Source organism: Hypanus sabinus, chromosome 6 (assembly GCF_030144855.1).
Source record: "Hypanus sabinus isolate sHypSab1 chromosome 6, sHypSab1.hap1, whole genome shotgun sequence".
Lineage (NCBI taxonomy): Eukaryota > Metazoa > Chordata > Chondrichthyes > Myliobatiformes > Dasyatidae > Hypanus > Hypanus sabinus.
The window spans coordinates 103199492-103220912 of record NC_082711.1 but is presented as its reverse complement, the minus strand read 5'-3'; the positions used below and the strand labels follow the sequence as shown (position 1 = coordinate 103220912).

General features: G+C 43.3%; 1 protein-coding gene across 2 annotated transcripts in view; it reads left to right on the top strand.

The window, feature by feature from the left end:
• Window positions 1-18377: 18377 nt before the first annotated feature.
• Window positions 18378-21421, top strand: part of LOC132395725 (cell division cycle-associated 7-like protein) — a 30861-nt gene continuing 27817 nt past the window's right edge. Inside the window, exons 1-2 of one of the 2 annotated variants that reach the window (XM_059972677.1) lie at window positions 18378-18482; window positions 19331-19435. In XM_059972677.1, the coding sequence (XP_059828660.1) occupies window positions 18384-18482; window positions 19331-19435 (204 nt within the window). In that variant the 5' untranslated portion in view covers window positions 18378-18383. Of the gene's footprint in view, window positions 18483-18503; window positions 18716-19330; window positions 19436-21421 lie in introns of those variants that run through there. The other variant, XM_059972678.1, reaches the window with a different exon arrangement.

Below are 21421 nucleotides of genomic sequence, written 5' to 3'. Positions count from 1 at the left end.
CATGCAATACCCCATTGCTGCCCGTCTTAAAAGCAGATAAATCTAAGTGGAGATTGGTGCATGACTTGCGAGCGGTAAATGATGTGGTAGAGGACTGGCCAGAGGTAGTCCCCAACCCACACAAGCTTTTGACTAATGTTCCACCAGAAGCAAGTTACTTTTCAGTGATTGATTTGTGTTCAGCTTTCTTCAGCATTCCTCTAGCCCACCAGTGTCAGTATTTGTTTGCATTTACTTACAGAGGTGCTCAGTATACCTATACCAGAATGCCACAAGGATTTAAACATTCACCACATGTTTTTAATCAGGTGTTGAAGGCAGACCTAGAGGGTATACTGTTAGAAAGTACATTGTTACAGTATGTGTATGTGTTGATTTGCTCCCACAGTAAGGAACAGTGTGAGCAGGACACTGTAACTCTGTAGAGAAGCTGGCACACGGAGGACATAAAGAGTCTGCAATCTTGCACGCAGCAAGTGGAATACTTAGGCAGGGTAATATCCAAGGGAGTGAAGGCGATAGCACCAGATCAGATTGAGGCAATAACTAATGCCCCCAAACCCCAGACTGTAGGGCAGATGATGACGTTTTTGGGAATGGCAGGGTACAGCTCAGATTGGATAGGAGAATATGCTGAGATTGTGGCACCTTTGAGAAAGATAATGAAAGAAGCAGGACATACAAATTTGAAGAATGGCTTATAGTGGAATGGAGAGGCGGCGATAGCTTTCAATACTATTAAGCAGGAATTGCAGTCAGCAGCAGCATTAGCTTTGCCTGACTACGAGAAGGTTTTTCATTTGTATGTATCCAACCGACAGGAGGGTTATGTCACAGCGGTTCTAACACAAGAGACAGGCACAGGAAAAGCAAAGCAGCTGATAGCATACTACAGCACGAGACTAGATGAGGTGGCTCAGGGGTATCCTGATATCAGGGATAGGCGGTGCTGTACTATGCATATGAAAAGGCATCATCTGTAACCCTGGGCTATCCTGTGACTCTGTACACACACCACAAAGTAGCAGAATTGCTGGAAAGAGGGAAATTTGTGCTGACGCCAGCCAGGATAGCAATGTATCAGATGCTATTGACATTTCCAGATATAACTATACAGAGATGCTCTACCAGTAATATAACCGATTTTGTCCCTTTTGGCTATGAAGGAGAATCCCATGATTGTGTAGGGAAGACAATAGCATTTGCCAAATTGAGAGCAGATTTACGGTCAGAACCACTAGAGGATGCAGATAAAAAGGTTCTGTTCGTAGATGGCTCTTGTTATAGGGATTATGATAGAAATCATGCAGGATTCTCAGTCGTACAGCAGGATCAGTTGAGCTATAAGATTATTAGGATGGAGTCCTGTTCCCAACCGTGTTCCGCCCAACTAGCGGAAATCAAAGCCCTGACAGCTGTGTGTGAAATGATGGAAGGTGAGAAAGTAGATATCTATACTAATTCGGCATATGCTCATGGAGTATGCCATTCGTTCGGGGCAGTGTGGAAACAGAGAGGTTTTCAAAAAAGTAATAGAGATCCCATACAACATTGTCAGCAAATTCTAGACTTAATAAAAGCCATAATGAATCCTAAAGCATTGGCTATAGTAAAATGACAGGCACATAAAAAGGGAAATGATGTAATAACAAAGGGAAATCAAGCTGCGGACGAGGCAGTCTAGGTGTACATCAGCTGTCATTGCCCCCCAGGTAAGCCTAACTCCAGAACCGGAGGTTGAGGACCTGATTGAAATACAAGGTAAGGCAACTTTGGCAGAACAGACAATGTGGAGAAAAAGGGGCGCCAAGCAGAACCTGGAAGGCTTGTGGAGCATGGAAGACGGTTTGTTGGTAGCGCCCACCCCTCTACTGACGATTCTGATTTCAGAAGCGCATGGGATGGACCATTGTGCAAGGGGGGAAGTGATAAAGAAAATAAAGAAGGATGGTTTTTGGTCACCTTATTTACAGGCTTCAGTGGACTTCGTCTTGTCACAGTGCGAGGTATGCGCACAGAATAATGTTCAGAAGGGAATTACAACCCCAATAGGTCACATTCCTGGACCTGAAGGACCATTTAAACATCTAGTGATCGATTACTTAGACATGATAAAGACAGTGAGAGGGAAAAGATACATGCTGGTAGTAATTGATCGATTTAGCAGATGGGTGGAGGCGGTACCTTCAAGAGATCAAGGGGCAAAGACAGTGGTAAAATTTCTGACAAATGAAGTGATCCCAAGGTTTGGAATACCTACAGAAGTTAGCTCAGACAAAGGTTCAGCTTTTATCCAGAAAGTGGTCAAACTGGTACTACAGGTGCTGAGGATAAAGCAAAGATTTGGATGTGTATACCACCCTCAGTCGCAGGGCATGATAGAGAGAATTAATGGAACCCTGAAAGCCAAACTAAACAAAATTTGTGCAGACACTAAACTTAATTGGGTCGATGCTTTACCGTTAGCATTGATGAGTTACCGCATGCAAACTAATCGAATAACATGCCTGACACCGCATGAGATGCTCACTGGGAAGCTATCATACCTGTGATAGGGGTAAGCAAAAATGTTGAATGGATAAACTATATATACTACTATCAACAGAGATTCATCAACTACACTGATAATGCACTGGAGGCCTTAGGGCAACAGCTGGATGCAACTAGCAGGATGGCGTGGCAAAACAGACAGGTACTGGATTGGCTTTTGGCAGAAAAAGGGGGTGTGTGTGTAATGTTTGGAGAACGTTGCTGCACTTTCATACCAAACAATACTAGCCCAGAAGGGTCTTTCATCAGAGCAATGAATAAATTAAAGAATCTGCTGACGGAGGTCAAACAGAATGCAGGATTTGAACATCAGTTCTTTGATTGGTTAGAAAGTAGACTCGGAGGATGGGGAGCATGGCTGACTAAAATAGCAATAACTGTCAGTATTATATTGTTGAGCTGTGCGTTTGTGCTGTGCCGTTTTCTTCCTTGTCTCAAGTCTCTTGTAGTGCGTGCTGCAACCAAACAATTTCCGATGCTCATGGCAATTACTGAAGCAAGCTTAGTGGAGGAAGAAACACCGAAAATGTATCGTTACAGCCTACAACACCTGCAGGATGAACAAGAGCAAAACGACAGTGTGGGAGTAGATTGTAAGGGCTTATGATTCTTCTTCCCTGTCTCAGGTACAAAGGGACAGGTTTTTGGCTCAGCGGCCCAGGGTAACAGGGAGAGAATGCTTTGAGATCTTGGCGCAGAAAATTATAGTTTAACCCGAGATTTGGAAATAAATGCTTGAGTTTATTGCGGCTTTTGTGCGCGGACTCTTAGTCTTCTTTCTCTGTGTGAGCCCCTCTGGGTCTCAAAGGGGAGATATATTGGAGTATAAAAATATTATGGAGTATAAAAGTTGTATTATTTGCTGTGTAACCAAAACTATGTAGTCAGCTTGCTATGCATGTATCCAAAATGAAATCCTAGGAATGTAGAAGATAATGGTGTGTTAATGAGAGGTAGCTAAGAGATGTAGATGAGAACATGATTAAGTCAATGGGACGTATGTGTGCTACGTGTGAAACTGGACCAGGAGATTGATATACAAAATGCTGTGTCCAGAGATCGGTGTGCAATCAGTGACTAGCTCAATGACTGTCTCAGCTTTGATTTGCAAATTAAAGTTTAATCCTTCTTGAAGAATCTTCTGCATCTCCTGGTCATTTGTGGGGCACGAGAAACCACGACATAAATATACGAGGTGGTTAAATTGCTGGACTACTGGCATAGGTTTGAATCCCACAGATGTATTCTTTAGTCCATTAAAATGAGTAAAAAGTACTTCACACAGCAGGCACGTTGGTTGCTTGAAGCTGGTATTAATTCATATTTCAGATACTCCACACAAAACTGTCCATACTTCTTTACATAGAAAATAGGTGCTGGTGTAGGCCATTTGGCCCTTCGAGTCTGCACCGCCATTCAGTATGATCATGGCTGATCATCCAACTCAGAACCCTGTACCTGCTTTCTCTCCATACCCCCTGATCCCTTTAGGCACAAGGGCCATATTTAACTTCCTCTTAAATATAGCCAATGAACTGGCCTCTGTTTCCTGTGGCAGAGAATTCCACAGATTCACCACTCTCTGTGTGAAGAAGTTTTTCCTCATCTCGGTCCTAAAAGGCTTCCCCTTTATCCTTAAACTGTAACCCCTCGTTCTGGACTTCCCCAACATCGGAAACAATCTTCCTGCATCTAGCCTGTCCAATCCCTTTAGAATTTTATATGTTTCAATAAGATCCCCCCTCGATCTTCTAAATTCCAGTGAGTATAAGCCTAGTCGATCCAGTCTTTCTTCATATGAAAGTCCTGCCATCCCAGGAATCAATCTGGTGAACCTTCTTTGTACTCCCTCTATGGCAAAAATGTCTTTCCTCAGATTAGGGGACCAAAACTGCACACAATATTCTAGGTGCGGTCTCACCAAGGCCCTGTACAACTGCAGTAGAACCTCCCTGCTCCTGTACTCAAATCCTTTTGCTATGAATGCCAACATACCATTTGCCTTTTTCACTGCCTGCTGTACCTGCATGCCCACCTTCAATGACTGGTGTACAATGACACCCAGGTCTCGTTGCATCTCCCCTTTTCCTTATCGGCCACCGTTCAGATAATAATCTGTTTTCCTGTTCTTGCAACCAAAGTGGATAACCTCACATTTATCCACATTAAATTGCATCTGCCATGAATTTGCCCACTCACCTAAGCTATCCAAGTCACCCTGCATCCTCTTAGCAGCCTCCTCACAGGTAACACCGCCACCCAGCTTCACGTCATCCGCAAACTTGGAGATGCTGCATTTAATGCCCTTGTCTAAATCATTAATATATATTGTAAACAACTGGGGTCCCAGCACTAAGTCTTGCAGTACCCCACTGGTCACTGCCTGCCATTCTGGAAAAGTCCCGTTTACTCCTTTTGCTTCCTGTCTGCCAAACAATTCTCTAGCCACATCAATACCATACCCCCAATACCGTGTGCTTTAAGTTTGCACACTAACCTCCTGTGTGGGACCTTGTCAAAAGCCTTTTGAAAATCTAAATATACCACATCCACTGGCTCTCCCCATCCACTCTACTAATTACATCTGCAAAAAATTCTATAAGATTCGTCAGACATGATTTTCCTTTCAGAAATCCATGCTGACTTTGTCTGATGATTTCACCTCTTTCCAAATTTGCTGTTATCACATCTTTGATAACCGACTCTAGCATTTTCCCCATCACCGATATCAGACTAACCGGTCTATAATTCCCCAGTTTCTCGCTCCCTCCTTTTTTAAAAAGTGGGGTTACATTAGCTACCCTCCAATCCTCAGGAACTAATCCAGAATCTAAGGAGTTTTGAAAAATTATCACTAATGCATCCATTATTTCTTGGGCTACTTCCTTAAGCACTCTGGGATGCAGACCATCTGGCCCTGGGGATTTATCTGCCTTTAATCCCTTCAATTTACCTAACACCACTTCCCTACTAACATGTATTTCCCTCAGTTCCTCCATCTCACTAGACCCTCGGTCCCCTACTATTTACGGAAGATTATTTATGTCCTCCTTAGTGAAGACAGAACCAAAGTAGTTAATCAATTGGTCTGCCATGTCTTTGTTCCCTATGATCAATTCACCTGTTTCTGACTGTAAGGGACCTACATTTGTCTTGACCAATCTTTTTCTTTTCATGTATCTATAAAAGCTTTTACAGTCAGTTTTTATGTTCCCTGCCAGCTTTCTCTCAATCTTTTTTCCCTTTCCTAATTAAGCCCTTTGTCCTCCTCTGCTGGTCTCTGAATTTCTCCCAGTCCTCAGGTGTGCCGCTTTTTTTTTTGCTAATTTATGTTTCTTCTTTGCACTTGATACTATCCGTAATTTCCATTGTCAGCCACAGGTGCACTACCTTCCCTGGTTTATTCTTTTGCCAAACTGGGATGAACAATTGTTGTAGTTCATCCATGCGATCTTTAAATACTTGCCATTGTATATCCACCGTCAACCCTTTAAATATCATTTGCCAGTCTATCTTAGCTAATTCACGTCTCATACCTTCAAATTGGCCCTTCTTTAAGTTCAGAACCTTTGTTTCTGAATTAACTATGTCACTCTCCATCTTAATGAAGAATTCCACCATATTATGGTCACTCTTACCCAAGGGGCCTCGCACGACAAGATTGCTAACTAACCCTTCCTCATGGCTCAATACCCAATCTAGAATGGCCTGCTCTGTAGTTGGTTCCTCGACATGTTGGTTCAGAAAACCATCCCGCATACATTCCAAGAAATCCTCTTCCTCAGCACCCTTACCAATTTGGTTCACCCAATCTATATGTAGATTGAAGTCACCCATTATAACTACTGTTTCTTTATTGCATGCATTTCTAATTTCTTCTTTAATGCCATCCTCAACCTCACTACGACTGTTTGGTAGCCTGTACACAACTCCCACCAGCGTTTTCTGCCCCTTAGTGTTATGCAGCTCTACCCAGATCGATTCCACATCCTCCAGGCTAATGTCCTTCCTTTCTATTGTGTTAATCTCCTCTCTAACCTGCAATGCTACCCCACCTCCTTTTCTTTCCTGTCTATCCCTCCTGAATATTGAATATTCCTGGATGTTGAGCTCCCATCCTTGGTCACTCTGGAGCCATGTCTCTGTGATCCCAACTATATCACATTCATTAATAACTATCTGCACATTCAATTCATCCACCTTGCTACGACTCCTCGCATTGACACACAAAGCCTTCAGGCTTGTTTTTACAACACTCTTAGCCCTTATACAATTATGTTGAAAAGTGGCTCTTTTTGCTTTTTGCTCTGGATTTGCCTGCATGCCAGTTTTACTTTTCACCTTACTACTTTTTGCTTCTACCCTCAATTTACACCCCCCTGTCTCTCTGCACTTGTTCCCATCCCCCTGCCACATTAGTTTAAAGCCTCCTGAACAACAGTAGCAAACGCTCCCCCTAGGACTTTGGTTCCAGTCCAGCCCAGGTCCTGTTTATACCGGTCCCACCTCCCCCAGAACTGATTCCAATGCCTCAGAAATTTGGATCCCTCCCCTTTGCACCATTTCTCAAGCCACGTATTCATCTGAAAAATCCTCCTATTTCTACTCTGACTAGCACGTGGCACTGGTAGTAATCCAGAGATTATTACCTTTGTGGTCCTACTTTTTAGTTTATGTACTAACTCCCTAAATTCACCTTGTAGGACCACATCCCATTTTTTACCAATATCGTTGGTACCTATGTGCACCAAGACCACTGGCTGTTCACCCTCCCATTCCAGAATGTCCTGCAGCTACTCAGAGACATCCTTGACCCTTGCACCAGGGAGGCAACATACCATCCTGGAGTCTCGTTTTTCGGCTGCAGAAACGCCTATCTATTCCCCTTACAATCGAGCCCCCTATCACTAAAGCTCTCCCACTCCTTTTCCTTCCCTCCTGTGCCGCAGAGCCACCCATGGTGCAATGAACTCGGCTGCTGCTGCCTTCCCCTGATGAGACATCTCCCCCAACAGTATCCAAAACAGTATATCTGTCTAGGAGGGAGATGACCTCGGGGACTCCTGCACTACCTGCCTACTGCTACACTGTCAAGTGGCCACTCCTTCCCCTTCTGCCTGTGTAGCCTTTACCTGCGGTGTGGCCAACTCACTGAACGTGCTATTCACGACTTTCTCAGCATCGTGGATGCTCCAGTATGAATCCAATCGCAGCTCCAGATGCTGAATACGGTCTGCCAGAAGCTGCAGTTGGACACACTTCCTGCACACATAGTCGTCAGGGACACTGGAAGTATCCCTGATTTCCCACATGCTGCAGGATGAACAAACCACAGCGCCGATCTCAGCTGCCATGACCTACCCAATACATGCCTCTACTTTTGAAACTTTCTCCTTTGAAAGGAACCTCACTTGGAGTGAAGCTCGTCCTCCGTCTCTTCTCGTCAAAGCTTCTCGAGTCAAAGCCTCAAATCTCCACTCCTCCACTGGCCCACTCACTCACTGGCCGCTTTCCACAGGCTGCACTGCTTGAGCTAACCCTCTACTTATTTGTTTGAGCTTTTCAAACTGCTTGGTCACCTGACCTCGATTGCCCAATCAGCTGCTTTCTGCTGAGACTGAGCTATTCAAATCTTGATTGTCTAATCAACGGCTTTCTGCTGAGCTATTCAAATCTTGATTGACTTGACTGCACAGTCCAACTGCCAAAACTGCCAGAATCTCTCGAGTCAAAGCCTCAAATCTACACTCTTTCACTGGCCCACTCACTCACTGATCAGTTTATCACTCACTTTATCAGTTGGTCTGCCTCTTGTCATTTTCGTTATGGGTTAATGACTATGGTCAATCGTCTATTGTTTAGGTCCAGCCTCAATAAAGGGAAAAGTTATGACATCATCACAGTTCAGGTTAAGACTGACTCTGCCTGCATGTGCGTACATAAAGTTGAGCAGCGATATCTCTGTTGGACCTTGGGCTAGAGAAATGCAGTCAAGACCATTTGAAAGGGCAGATTCTGAAATTTACCCCATTGAACACCATACCCTAATTCACAGGAATTGTGTCACTGCATGGTGCGAGCATAGGAATTTCTACTAGCTAACACTGTACTGCAGTAGTGAGCAGTAATACATGACCCAGGCCTGGAAATAGCACAATTTCTTTAGTCTGGGTTTCTCATGATATACCAAAGACATAAACGTCACATTGCTTTTCAACAACCATAATGTTCTTCGAGCAGTCTAACAGAATGGTGATTTCGCACCAGTGATCATAGTTCATTTTGAGGCACTGAGGATCAAATACTTATAATAAGTAATTAATTTCTTAGATTACACCTGTAATCCCTCAGCTACCCCCCTTGCTACTGAGCAGGGCTTGGAGGGAGGTAAAAGAGGTGGAAGAGAGGTATTGGTAATCAGAGATTGTATCACAACCGTAGCAAGGAAGGATATCCTGGAGGTATCCTCTACTGAGTCAATTTGGGTGGAAGTAAGACAGAGGAAGGGAGCAATCTCTTCATTGAAAGATTTCTATAGGACCCCCCCCCCCCCACCCCACATAGCAAAAGAGATACCGAGGAGCAGATTGGGAGGCAGATTTTACAAAAATGCAAAAATAACAAGGTTGTTGTCATGGGTACCTTCATCTTCCCTGATATAGATTGGCATATCAGTGCAGAAGATTTAGATGGGGTATAATTTGTTGGATGTGTCCTGACACAGTATGTAGACAGGCTGACTAGAGGAGAGGCCATATTGAATTTGGCACTAGGTAATTAACCTGGTCAAGTGACAGATCTCTCAATGGGTGAGCATTACAGTGACAGTGGCCACAACTCTCTGACCTTTACCATAACTTTGGACAGGGATAGGGGCAGATAGCATGTGGAAGCATTTAATTGGGGGAGGGCGAACTGTAACGTTATTAGCCAGGAACTTGGGAGTGTAAATTGGAAACGATGAAATTGAGAAAATATACAACAGAAGGGTAGAAGTTGTTTAGAGAGTATTTGCATGGGGTTCTGGACAGGTTGTCCCATTGAGCCAGGGTGAAGAGACTGTGGCTGACAAAAGGTGTAGAACATCTAGTCAAAAGGAAGAAAGAAGCTTACTTAAGGTTTAGGAAGCAAGGGGCAGACAGAACTTTTGAAAGATGCATGGTAGCCAAGAAGGAGCTAAGGAAATCTGGAAGGAGGCAAGAGAAGGCCCGAAGAACAGGAGGATGATTAAAGTAAGGTTATGACAGATCTCAGGTAAAGGAGGAAACGTGCTTGGAGTTAGAGGAGGTAGGGAGGCTACTAATGAATACTTTGCATCAGTATTCACCAGTGAGAGGGGCCTTGATGACTCTGAGGTCAGCATAGAACAGGCTGATTTGCTGGAACTTGTTGGTTAAGGAATAGGATGCACTTGAGCCTTTGAAATGCATTAGGTCCCGGGGATTATGGGATACACCCCAGGTTACTACGGGAAGCAAGGGAAGAGATTGCTGCACCTTTGGGAATGACCTTTGTGTCATCACTGGCCACAGGAGTAGTACCAGATGATTGGAGGGTTGCAAATGTTGTTCCTTGGTTCAAGAATCGAATATAGTTAATCCTGCCACTTATAGACCAGTGTGTCTTCTGAAAGTAGTGGGAAAATATTGGAGAGGATTCTTAAAGGCAGAATTTATGAGCATTTGGAAAAGCATAGTCTGATTAGGAATAGTCAATATGGCTTTGTGAGGGGCAGGTCATGCCTGATATGCCTGATTAAATTACTTGAGGAAGTAACAAAGATTTATCGAATGAAGACAGAGCAATGGATATGGTCTGAACAGATTTTAATAAAGCTTCCAACAAGTTTCCCCTTCGTAGGGTCATATGAAAAGTCAGAGGTATGGGGTCCTGGGAAACTTAGCTGTGTGGATTCAGAATTGGCTTGCTCACTGAACAGAGGGTGGTTGTAGATAGAAGTGATTCTGCCAGGAGGCCAGTGACCAATAATGTTCCGCAGGGATCTGTTCTGGGACATCTGCTCTTCGTTCCTTGGATGAGGAAGTAGAAGGGTGGGTTACTAAGTCTGCAGATGACATGAAGGTTGGTAGTGGTGTGGATGGTGTAGAAGGTTCTCGTAGGTTACAACAGAATATTGATACAATGCTGAACTGAGCTGAGAGTAGCAGCTCAAGTTCAATCTGAAAAAGGGTGAAGTGCCTCACTTTGGAAGGTCAAATTTGAAGGCAGTATGGCAGGATTCTTAACAATGTGGAAGAACAGAGGGATCTTCACAATCATAGATCCCTCAAAGTTGCTGCACAAGTTGATAAGGTGGTTAAAAAGGCATATGGCCTTCATTAGTCATGGGATTGAGTTCAAGTTTCATGAGGTATTACCACAGCTCTAAAATCTTTGGTTAAACCTTCATTTCTGGTCACCTCATCATAGGAAGGATGTGGAAGTTTTGAAGAGCATGCAGATAAGATTTATCAGGATGATTTCTCTAACTTCCAGTAACTTTGATGTCTCTACCTTCTGGTAATTTCTCCAGCATCCCCCTTTTCTCTTTTTCCATTCATCATTCTGGCTCCCTTCTCAACCGTTCTTTTCTCCAGACCTGCCCATCACTTCCCCTCTTGCCCCTCCTTCTTCCCTTCCTCCCATTGTCCACTTTCCTCTCCTATCAGATTCATTCTTCTTCCTCCTTTTAACTCTTCCACCTATAATGTCCCAGCTTTTGTCTTCATCTACCCCGTCCCACACACCTACCCACCTTCCTTTCCAGACGTGATAAAGCGTTTTGGCCTGAAATGTCAATTGTTTATTTCTCTCCGTAGATGCTTCCTGACCTGCCGAGATCCTTTATCACTTTGTGTTTGTTGGCCTGGATTTCCAGCACCTGTGTTCACCAGGGTGACGCATAGATCAGTAAGCATGTCTTATGAGAATAAGTTGAGTGAGCTTATGATTTACTCTTTAGAGAGAAGGAGGATGAGAAGTGACTTGATAGATGAGTACAAGATGGTAAGATGCAGAGATCGGCTGGAGCTTTGTCCCAAGGTGGAAATGGCTAATACAAGGGGGCAGCAATTTAAGGAACTGGGAGGACCCTATAGCTGGGATGTCAGAGACAGGTTTTTTACACAGAGTGGTAGCTATGTGGAAATCACTGCCAGGGGTGTTGTAGAAGTACATAGTTCAGGGATATTTGAGAGACACTTAGATAAGCACATAGATGAAAGAAAAACGGAGGGCTGTGTGGGAAGGAAAAAATCAGAATGATTCTAGACTCTAGACCATCTGGCAGGATGCCTCATCACCAGATCTCACCAACAATTACCAAGACATGCACCAGAAGATCATTCCTGGATGCCGGAAGCACCACTTCCACCACACGCTGCCTGCTCGCCTCTTTGCTCCGGGCTTGTGAAGAGGGTATGAAGAAAGATGCAAAGGCCCGTGTCATGACTCATCCCGAGTAACTGCATGACCAAATACTCTCCAATCTATGGACGTTCCCAGGGATGCTCTTGGAGACGAACATCAGGTGCCACTGGAAGATCACCAACTCGGTGAAAGACATCCTTTGGTCTGCCCAAAGCCTGCTTGTCTGCCACCACGTGGAGCAGTCCGCAGATGAATGCTGCTGACTGCCACATTCCAGGCTGCAGGAGCAAATGCTGAGGGACATACTGAAGCTTGGTGCAGCTACTGCAAAGGCTTGGTGGTTAAGAACCAGCGTAGAGTTCACCTGCTACTGGGTAGAGTGGCCAGGTGAAGAAGCCCCTCAATTATTGTAGTAGTGTACCACCCTAGGGGGCCATGAGTGGCAACACTGATATTGGATTTACGAAATCTACTTATCAATGTATTGTCTATGAATGCAAGAGTGAAAAGGCATTGCATGGTTTATTCTTGTAAATACCTTTTTATTATTATGAATGAAGTTTATTTTAATAAAAAATAGCAAAGCGGAATATTAAATACCCACTCCTGACAGTGTTCCCTCTAAGGTGTGTGCATGTACACCCACGCATCTTTTGCTACTAGTGCACAAAGGAATTTAAACAGTGCACAAAAGGTTGTCACCCTCTATCTCGTTGGCATGTTAAGTGTATCTCGCAATCATACACAATTATATTTCCTTTTCTGGTTCCTGATGTGAACAGTGTTGACAGCATGGAGTTTGTGATGATATTTCTGTAGATTTTAGAACTGGCTTATTTATACTGTTTTTATTGAATAAATTATTGATTCACAATGTCGAATTCCAAAGAAGCAAAGGGCGTGAAGCACAAAAGAACTGCTAGTTCATTTAAAGAGGAATGGCTTAATGAAACAGGAGAAACTGCAATGCCGATAGCTCATGAGGTCAGGAATGTGCAGCTACGAGAAATATTTATGTACAATACAGAAACTGTGTGTATTGTTGTAATGCAAAAGTTGCTGCAGAATTTGCAAGTGGGAAGAAGTGAAGTGATATTTGGAATCCTGACTTTTCAAAGTGTCATTTAGCAAGCAAATCACATATGTACTGTGTGCAAAAGCTCCAACGAGAAAATCCTTCACTACCTCCTTCAGGCCCGCCTCGTATGATTTGTCAGAGTGCAGATGAACGAGAGTGAGGACAATCAAACCAAGAGGAGATCAAAGTTCTTTCTGACAGTGTTTTGGTATCTGCTAAAATGAATACCTCTATATATAAAACTCAGTACACACATTGTTACCGGGCAAAAACGTGCACAGCACAAGATTTTTGTGCACACCGGTCATTACAAGTTAGAGGGAACATTGACTCCTGCCCTCCCCACAACCACAGCTCCATAATAGCTTCTGGATCAAACTCATATGTTGCTATTTGTGCTATCGGACTACCACTCCTGCTGCAAATGCTACATGCATTTTGATATACATCCTAGTTTTTTTTTGCAATTTATCACTTCTGTTGCATGCTTTCACTTCTATTTTTTGTTCTTCCTTGTTACATTTCAGTGCCATTAAACCTTCACTATCCCGTGCCACTGCCCTCATTTTTAGATTTATTGAACATCCCATCCACTAGATCCCCCCACTTATTATAGTAAATTCAAAGCCCTGTTTGCAGCCCCATTTCTGCAATTTGTCAGGAGCCCATCCCACTGGAACATTTCTTCACAGGTGCCAGAGCCCTGAGAACTGAAACTCATTTCTAGCCATGGGGGCTGGTGAGGCGCGGCAATGTTTTGCCAGCAGCAGATAAAATTACTAACTACATTAAATACACCTTTTCTGGGCTACAATCACGGCAATCCACAGCCTTTGGGAGGTGTCTCTATGACCTGGTCTGGATCATGACATCAAGTTCATCGACCCTGAGAGTTGGCAGAGGGTGAAGTGTAGTGTTGAGTGACCTTGGTAAAAAGGCGGTACAAAAGCAAAATTGTGCAAATGCAGATAAATACAGCTGAAAATCGGGGAAACTTAGATCAGGGAACATCTGAAGAGAGAGGTTAATGATGAAGGGTCTCAGCCTGAAACATTGACTCTTTATTCTTCTCCATAGATGCTGCCTAACCTGCTGAATTCCTCCAGCATTTGTGCATGTTAGTCTGGGTTTCCAGCATTTGCAGAATCTCTTGAGGTTACTATTAACTGCTTTTCCCTCCTCAGATGTTCCCTGATCTAAAACTCTTCTGGACCTTGGGAAGAAAGAACTTCCAGAAGAGGTTGCAAAACTTACAAACTCACCATATTATGCATTTATTTCTGGCATCTACATCTTTTAAAAAAATAAATGCCGAATGAACTGGTCTCCAGGTTGCAAGTAACTAAATTGATAGACTAATTATTCCTTTAAGCCAGCAGCTATAAGGAAAAGATCAGAATTGGAATCAGGTTTATTGTCACCGGCATGTGATACGAAATTTGTTAACTTAGTAGCAGCAGTTCAATGCAATACGTAACCTAGCAGAGGGAGACAGAAAAACTAATAATAAATAAAACATAATAATAAATGAACAAGTAAAATCAATTACGTATATTGAATAGGTTTTAAAATGTGCAAAAACAGAAATACTGTATATTACAAAAAGTGAGGTAGTGTCCAAAGCTTCAATGTCCATTTAGGAATCGGATGACAGAGGGGAAGAAGCTGTTCCTGAATCGTTGAGTGTGTGCCTTCAGGCTTTTGTACCTCCTACCTGATGGTAACAGTGAGAAAAGAGCATGCCCTGGGTGCTGGAGGTCCTTAATAATGGACACTTCCTTTGTGAGACACCACTCCCTAAAGATGTCCTGGGTACCTTGTAGGCTAGTACCCAAGATGGAGCTGACTAGATTTACAACCTTCTGCAGCTTCTTTCGGTCCTGTGCAGTAGCCCCTCCATACCAGGCAGTGATGCAGCCTGTCAGAATGCTCTCCATGGTACAACCATAGAAGTTTTTGAATGTATTTGTTGACATGCCAAATCTCTTCAAACTCCTAATAAAGAATCAAAATACTACAAGTAAGTGGAACACCACTAAATTGTCCCAAGCAACGGACACAAAATGGTGAAGGAATTCAGCAGGCTGAGAGGCATCTTTGAAAAAGAGTAAACAATCGATGTTTCGGGCTGAGACCCTTCATCAAGATTTTCCTAACAGTCCTTATTTCTCTGTACAAAACTCTGCAAGATGGTACTGGTATACATTGGTGACTTTCTGCGGGCTGCAGAAAAGTGTTGCAGTTTTTCTCTTAAATATACTCCTTTTGAATTACTTTCAGTGCAATCTGCAGCACGTAAATTTCCTCTTAACAACGGACTACAAAATCACATCAATGATCTTCCGATCTCATGCTTGACGATTGAATGCAGAGCATAAGTCATTAGTTCTAGCAGAGCAGTTAAGTGTGGTGCCTGTTAGGGTCCATGCCATGGACAGAAACATGGCAGGAGAGGCGGAAGTCAAACCAGGCTGAGACAGTGAGGAATGAGGCCTTCTCCATCTTGTAGGTGAATGTGCAGTCACTGGAATCTGATGATCTCAGGGCACAGCTGCAGAATCAGGAAATTGTTGCATGGAGACGTGGTTAAGAGTGGATATGCCTGCCCCACCAATCCGACCAGAAGGTTTTACAGTTTTTAGTCAATTGTCTTTGACGTTCAGACTTAAGGGTTATGTTGACCTTTTATTCCCCTGACCTAGAACACCTAGTGATCAAATGTAGACAATTCTAACAGCATTGGGAGTTCCCATCCGTCATCCTGACCACAGTTATTACACAACCAATGGCTGATTATAAGCAAGCACTTGCAAAACTGCACAATGTTATCTGCAGGCAAGAAACAGCCCATCCCAATGCATTTCAAGTTACAGTTGGTGACTTCAACCAGGCCTGTTTGAAGAAAACCTTGACCCACTATCACCAGTACATCACCTGTTGCACCAAAGGTCCCAACACACTAGATCACTGCTACACTACGATAAGAAAAGCCTGTTGTCCCTTCCTGAGACCACATTTTGGCCAATCGGACGATTTTGCAGTATTCCTACTACCTGCATACAGACAGAGCCTGAACAGCAAGGCTCCAGAGATCAGGACGGCTAAGAAGGGAAGCAGAGGAACCATTACAGGTTTGCCTTGAGTCAGTAGACTGGGCTGTGTTCAGGCACTCAGGTAAGGATCTGAATGACTACACCAGGGTTGTAACAGAATTTATTAAAACAACTGCGGATGATTGTGTCCCCACAAGATCGTTCAGGGTTTACCCCAATCAGAAGCCCTGGATGAACCATGAAATCTGGAACTTGCTGAGGGTCAGATCAGAGGCATTTAAGTCTGGAGATCAAGAATGTTACAAGAGGTGCAGGTACGATCTCTGAAAAACCATCTCATGGGTGAAGTAGAGATTCCAGGCTAGACTGGAATCAACAAGGGATGCTCGACAGCTGTGGCAGTGTTTGTATTTCATAACCTCCTACCGTACCATCATCCCCTCAAAACTAATCTGAATACCATCATCCCCTCAAAACCAACCTGAATGCCATCATCCCCTCAAAACTAACCTGAATGCCATCATCCCCTCAAAACTAACCTGAATACCATCATCCCCTCAAAACTAATCTGAATACCATCATCCCCTCAAAACTAATCTGAATGCCATCATCCACTTAAAACTAATCTGAATACCATCATCCCCTCAAAACTAATCTGAATACCATCATCCCCTCAAAACTAATCTGAATACCATCATCCCCTCAAAACTAACCTGAATGCCATCATCCCCTCAAAACTAATCTGAATACCATCATCCCCTCAAAACTAACCTGAATGCCATCATCCCCTCAAAACTAACCTGAATACCATCATCCCCTCAAAACCAACCTGAATACCATCATCCCCTCAAAACTAACCTGAATACCATCATCCCCTCAAAACTAACCTGAATACCATCATCCCCTCAAAACTAATCTGAATACCATCATCCCCTCAAAACTAATCTGAATACCATCATCCCCTCAAAACTAACCTGAATGCCATCATCCCCTCAAAACTAATCTGAATACCATCATCCCCTCAAAACTAACCTGAATATCATCATCCCCTCAAAACTAACCTGAATACCATCATCCCCTCAAAACTAACCTGAATACCATCATCCCCTCAAAACTAATCTGAATACCATCATCCCCTCAAAACCAACCTGAATACCATCATCCACTCAAAACTAACCTGAATACCATCATCCCCTCAAAACCAACCTGAATACCATCATCCCCTCAAAACTAATCTGAATGCCATCATCCCCTCAAAACTAATCTGAATACCATCATCCCCTCAAAACTAACCTGAATACCATCATCCCCTCAAAACCAACCTGAATATCATCATCCCCTCAAAACTAATCTGAATGCCATCATCCCCTCAAAACTAACCTGAATACCATCATCCCCTCAAAACTATTAGTAAACTCCAAGACCTGAGCCCCAATACCCCCTTGTGCAATTGGATCCTGGATTCCCCCACTTGTAGACCCCAACCTCTCACCTTATGTCAGCAAGACCAAGAAACTGATTGTAGACTTCAGGAGAGAGAAACCAGAGGTTCATGAGCCAGTACTCATTGGGGATCTGTAACTTTAAATTCCTGGGTGTCAGTATCTCAGAGGACCTGTCCTGGACATGTCATACAAATGTAATTGTAAAGAAAGCACGGCAATGCCTATGTTTCCTCAAGAGTTTGCAGAGATTCAGCATGTCATCAAAAACCTAAACAAACTTCTGTAGATGTGTGGTGGAAAGTGTGCTGACTGGCTGCATTACAGCCTGGTATGGGAACACCAATGCCTTTTAGTGGACAATCCTACAATAGGTAGTGATTTGGCCCAGTACATCATGGGTAAAGCCCTCCGAATCATTGAGCACATCTACATTAAATGTTGCTGTAGAAAACAGCATCCTTTATCAAAGATCCTCACCATCAAGGCCATGCTCTTTTCTTGCTTTTGCCATCAGGTAGAAGGTACAGGTGCCTCAGGACTCACACCACCAGGTTCAAGAACAGATAGTACTCAATCTTGAACAAAAAGGGATAACCGCACTCATTCTATTTCTGGTGTTCCCACAACCAATGATCTCATTTTAAGGACTCTTTGTCTTGTTATTTCATGCTCCCCTTGCTTATTTATTTATATCTGCAATTGCACAGTTTGTTGTTCGCTGATCCTGTTCACACTGACTGTTTTATAGATCCGCTCAGCACACCGACGGGGAAAAGAGGAATCTCGGGCTTGCATGTGCGCTGACACACATGTACTCCGAACCTCATTTTGCACTTTGAACTTTACTTCCTACAGCCCGAAGCCGAGCGCAGCTTTTCGCGCCAAAAGATGCGGCGCCTTTCTAAATTGATGGCCGATACCATCTGCGGAACGGGGGGGGGGATGACTTGGGAAGTGGAAGGTTACTCAAGACTTTCGAAGTCACCGGTTAGTAAAGTGCGCAAAAGGACAGCCACGGCGGGGAACTGTGCGTAGGTGTGTTCAGGTGATGGGAGGAGGACGGGGGCCGGTGCGGGGAGTGAGGCCGGAGCGGCGGGCTCCCCTGCGGGGCTGGCCCGGTTGCAGCGCGGGGTTCCATTGTCCCGAGTCGGCGAGCGCTCCGGGTCCCGGTCCCGGTGCCGGGACGTTTAACCTGCGGCATGGCGCAGCCCCCCGGCCTGGTGAGTGACTCTTCCTCCCCACTTCCCACTCTCAACCGGCTACATAACGCTGGCGTGGAATCGGATGGCGCGAAATATCTTAAAAGTTCATTTTTCTCCGGTATCGGCCGGTGCTGGAGTGTCAGAAATCCCACCGAGCTTGGCTTCCAGTTTAAAACCACGGTTTCTCGCATAAAGCAGAACGTGAATACGTTAAAGTAAAGTTTTAGACCCAAGAGAACTCTGCATAATAGTGACACGTGTTATTAAGAGTTTTCCTACTGAATAGGCGGAGCAATCTGAAGAGCTGCAAAAGTTACTGAATTCTTCATAACGACCTATTTGCAATTTAATAATTATAACCGTCACGACGTTGTCATTCTTCGGTGCTCTTTCACAGTCATCAACAACATGACGCAGTAGTCGTGTGTTTGGATCTTTGTTTACGCTAAACATAAACACAACACAACAGGAAGGAAACTAATGTTTGCAATATTTTCCCTTAGTAATACCATTTTGCTTAATACTCAATTACGACCATAATTACATTAAGCCTCTTTTATTAGCGCTTTTGCAATTATTTTTACATTATTATGTTTAACATTTAATAGTTGACTTTTTTCCCACATTTTATAGATGTCAAAAATGGTTACAGACATCTTTAATGCAGAGAGTGATGATGAAGAATTTATGGGTTTTGAAGATACTGATATTGGGAATGAATGTGGACAGTTTAAACATGTAAGTGGAGCTATGTATAAACGACTTAATAATTTAGTTGTTCAGAATTTGGTTAAATGTTCTATGAAATTAGACTTTTTCCTTAGTATACTACTGGTGGGTGCAAATAAAAGGAAAAACTGCAGGTGCTGGAAATCTGAAAAATAACCAGAAAATGCTGAAAAGGCACAATAGATCAGGCAGCATTTGTGGATTGCAAGCAGAGGCTGCATAACCTGAATGTGATTAGAGCACTTCCTGCTTTTATATTTCCGTGATTGCTATTCCTTGTTTAACTTCAGTTTTGTCAATATTCTGACTTAGTCGAGGAAGTCACTCACTAAGTTCCATGCTCAAACATTAAGATAGATCTGCATGTCTGTCTGTCAAATGTGTGCTCATAGCTCGATTTCAAACCTACTCCAATGATGCAAAGCAGTGACATGACCAGATCCCCCTAAAACAAAACGAGTTTGGCAAAAGCCAGTTAGAAATGAAGACCACTACAGCAGAGTGTGTGCAGGAATTCAACCCCTGCCACTTAAGAATTTTTTTTTCAGAATTTCTTAAAATGTTCAGTCAATTATTGCTGTGGATCAGAATTTCATTAGCTTTCTGACTTGGCTGGTGTATTCTGTGGTTCTATCTGGGAAGTTTCAATTGGGGTAAGACACTGATGCTTAAAAGTAAGCTTGGAATATGATGTTTTAGGATGTGGCAAGTTGGAAGTCATAGAAGAAATTTTATCCCGTCATGGTCACTTGCCTCAGTGCTGAACTGGTTCCGTGGCTGCGGGACTCACTTTCGGAAACTCTGATTCACGTTCTGTGCATTGTCTGTTTACTTTCTTTGTCCTTCGTACGACTTGTTTGGCAGTCTTTGTGGCGTGGGACTTTTCATGGAAGCTTTTTTTCCCTCTCAGTTTTGTCGCTGGCTGCAAAAAGATGAATCTCAAGGTTGTATATGGCATACAAGTTTTGATAATAAATGTACTCTGAAATTGTAACCTATGCTGAGAGATGGTGGAAATGGTACGGCCACATTTCAAGAACTCTTGATGTCCTTGCCTGCCTGATGATGGCATGCAAGGTCCTGTGGGGGAAAAGGGGTAGATCCAAGAAAAGCTGAAGAACATGCATCAAGAATTGGTCATTGTGACTAGGGGCAGATCAAAACATGTGCTGATGCAGTTTAATTTGGGGTCTCGGCCTGAAACGTCGACAGTGCTTCTCCCTATAGATGCTGCCTGGCCTGCTGCATTCCACCAGCATTTTGTGTGTGTTGCTTGGTAGAATTTGACATTTTCACAACGCCACTTGATACATAATTATATTCTGAATTGAAGCAAAATGGATTGAACTGAAATTGAAGCAATGACCTTAAACAGAATGGATTGGGCCAGTATAGGAAGAGAATAAGGTATTGGAGGTATTCAATTAATTTAAGCCAAAGAATATTTTCGGGGAAAAAAAGATGCCTTAAGGGAAAAGGGCTAACAGATTTTCAGCCAGTGACTTGGTTCTGGTGTAGCCTAAAATATAATAGAAACATAGAAAGCCTACAGCAAGATACAAGCCCTTCAGCCCACAAAACTGTGCTGAACATGTCCTTACCTGAGAAATTACCTAGGATTACCCATAGCCCTCTTTTTCTGAGCTCCATATACCTGTCCAGGAGTCACTTAAAAGACCCTATTGTATCCACCTCCACCACCATCGCCAGCAGCCCATTCCACGCACTCACCACTCTCCGTGTTAAAAAAACACACACGTAACTTACCCCGGACATCTCTGTATCTACTTCCCAGCACCTTAAAATTGTGCCCTCTCATCATCTTATACACCTCTATCAGGTGTAGTAAAGGAGATTTTGTTTTTAGTAATAGATAGTGTTTACATTAAACAAGCAAATTAGTTGCATTATTTTAGAACAATTCCGACTGAGCTTGAGCCATGCTGCTTAATTTTAAATTCACTTAATTTCGGAAATAGGTACACCCTGTCCAAT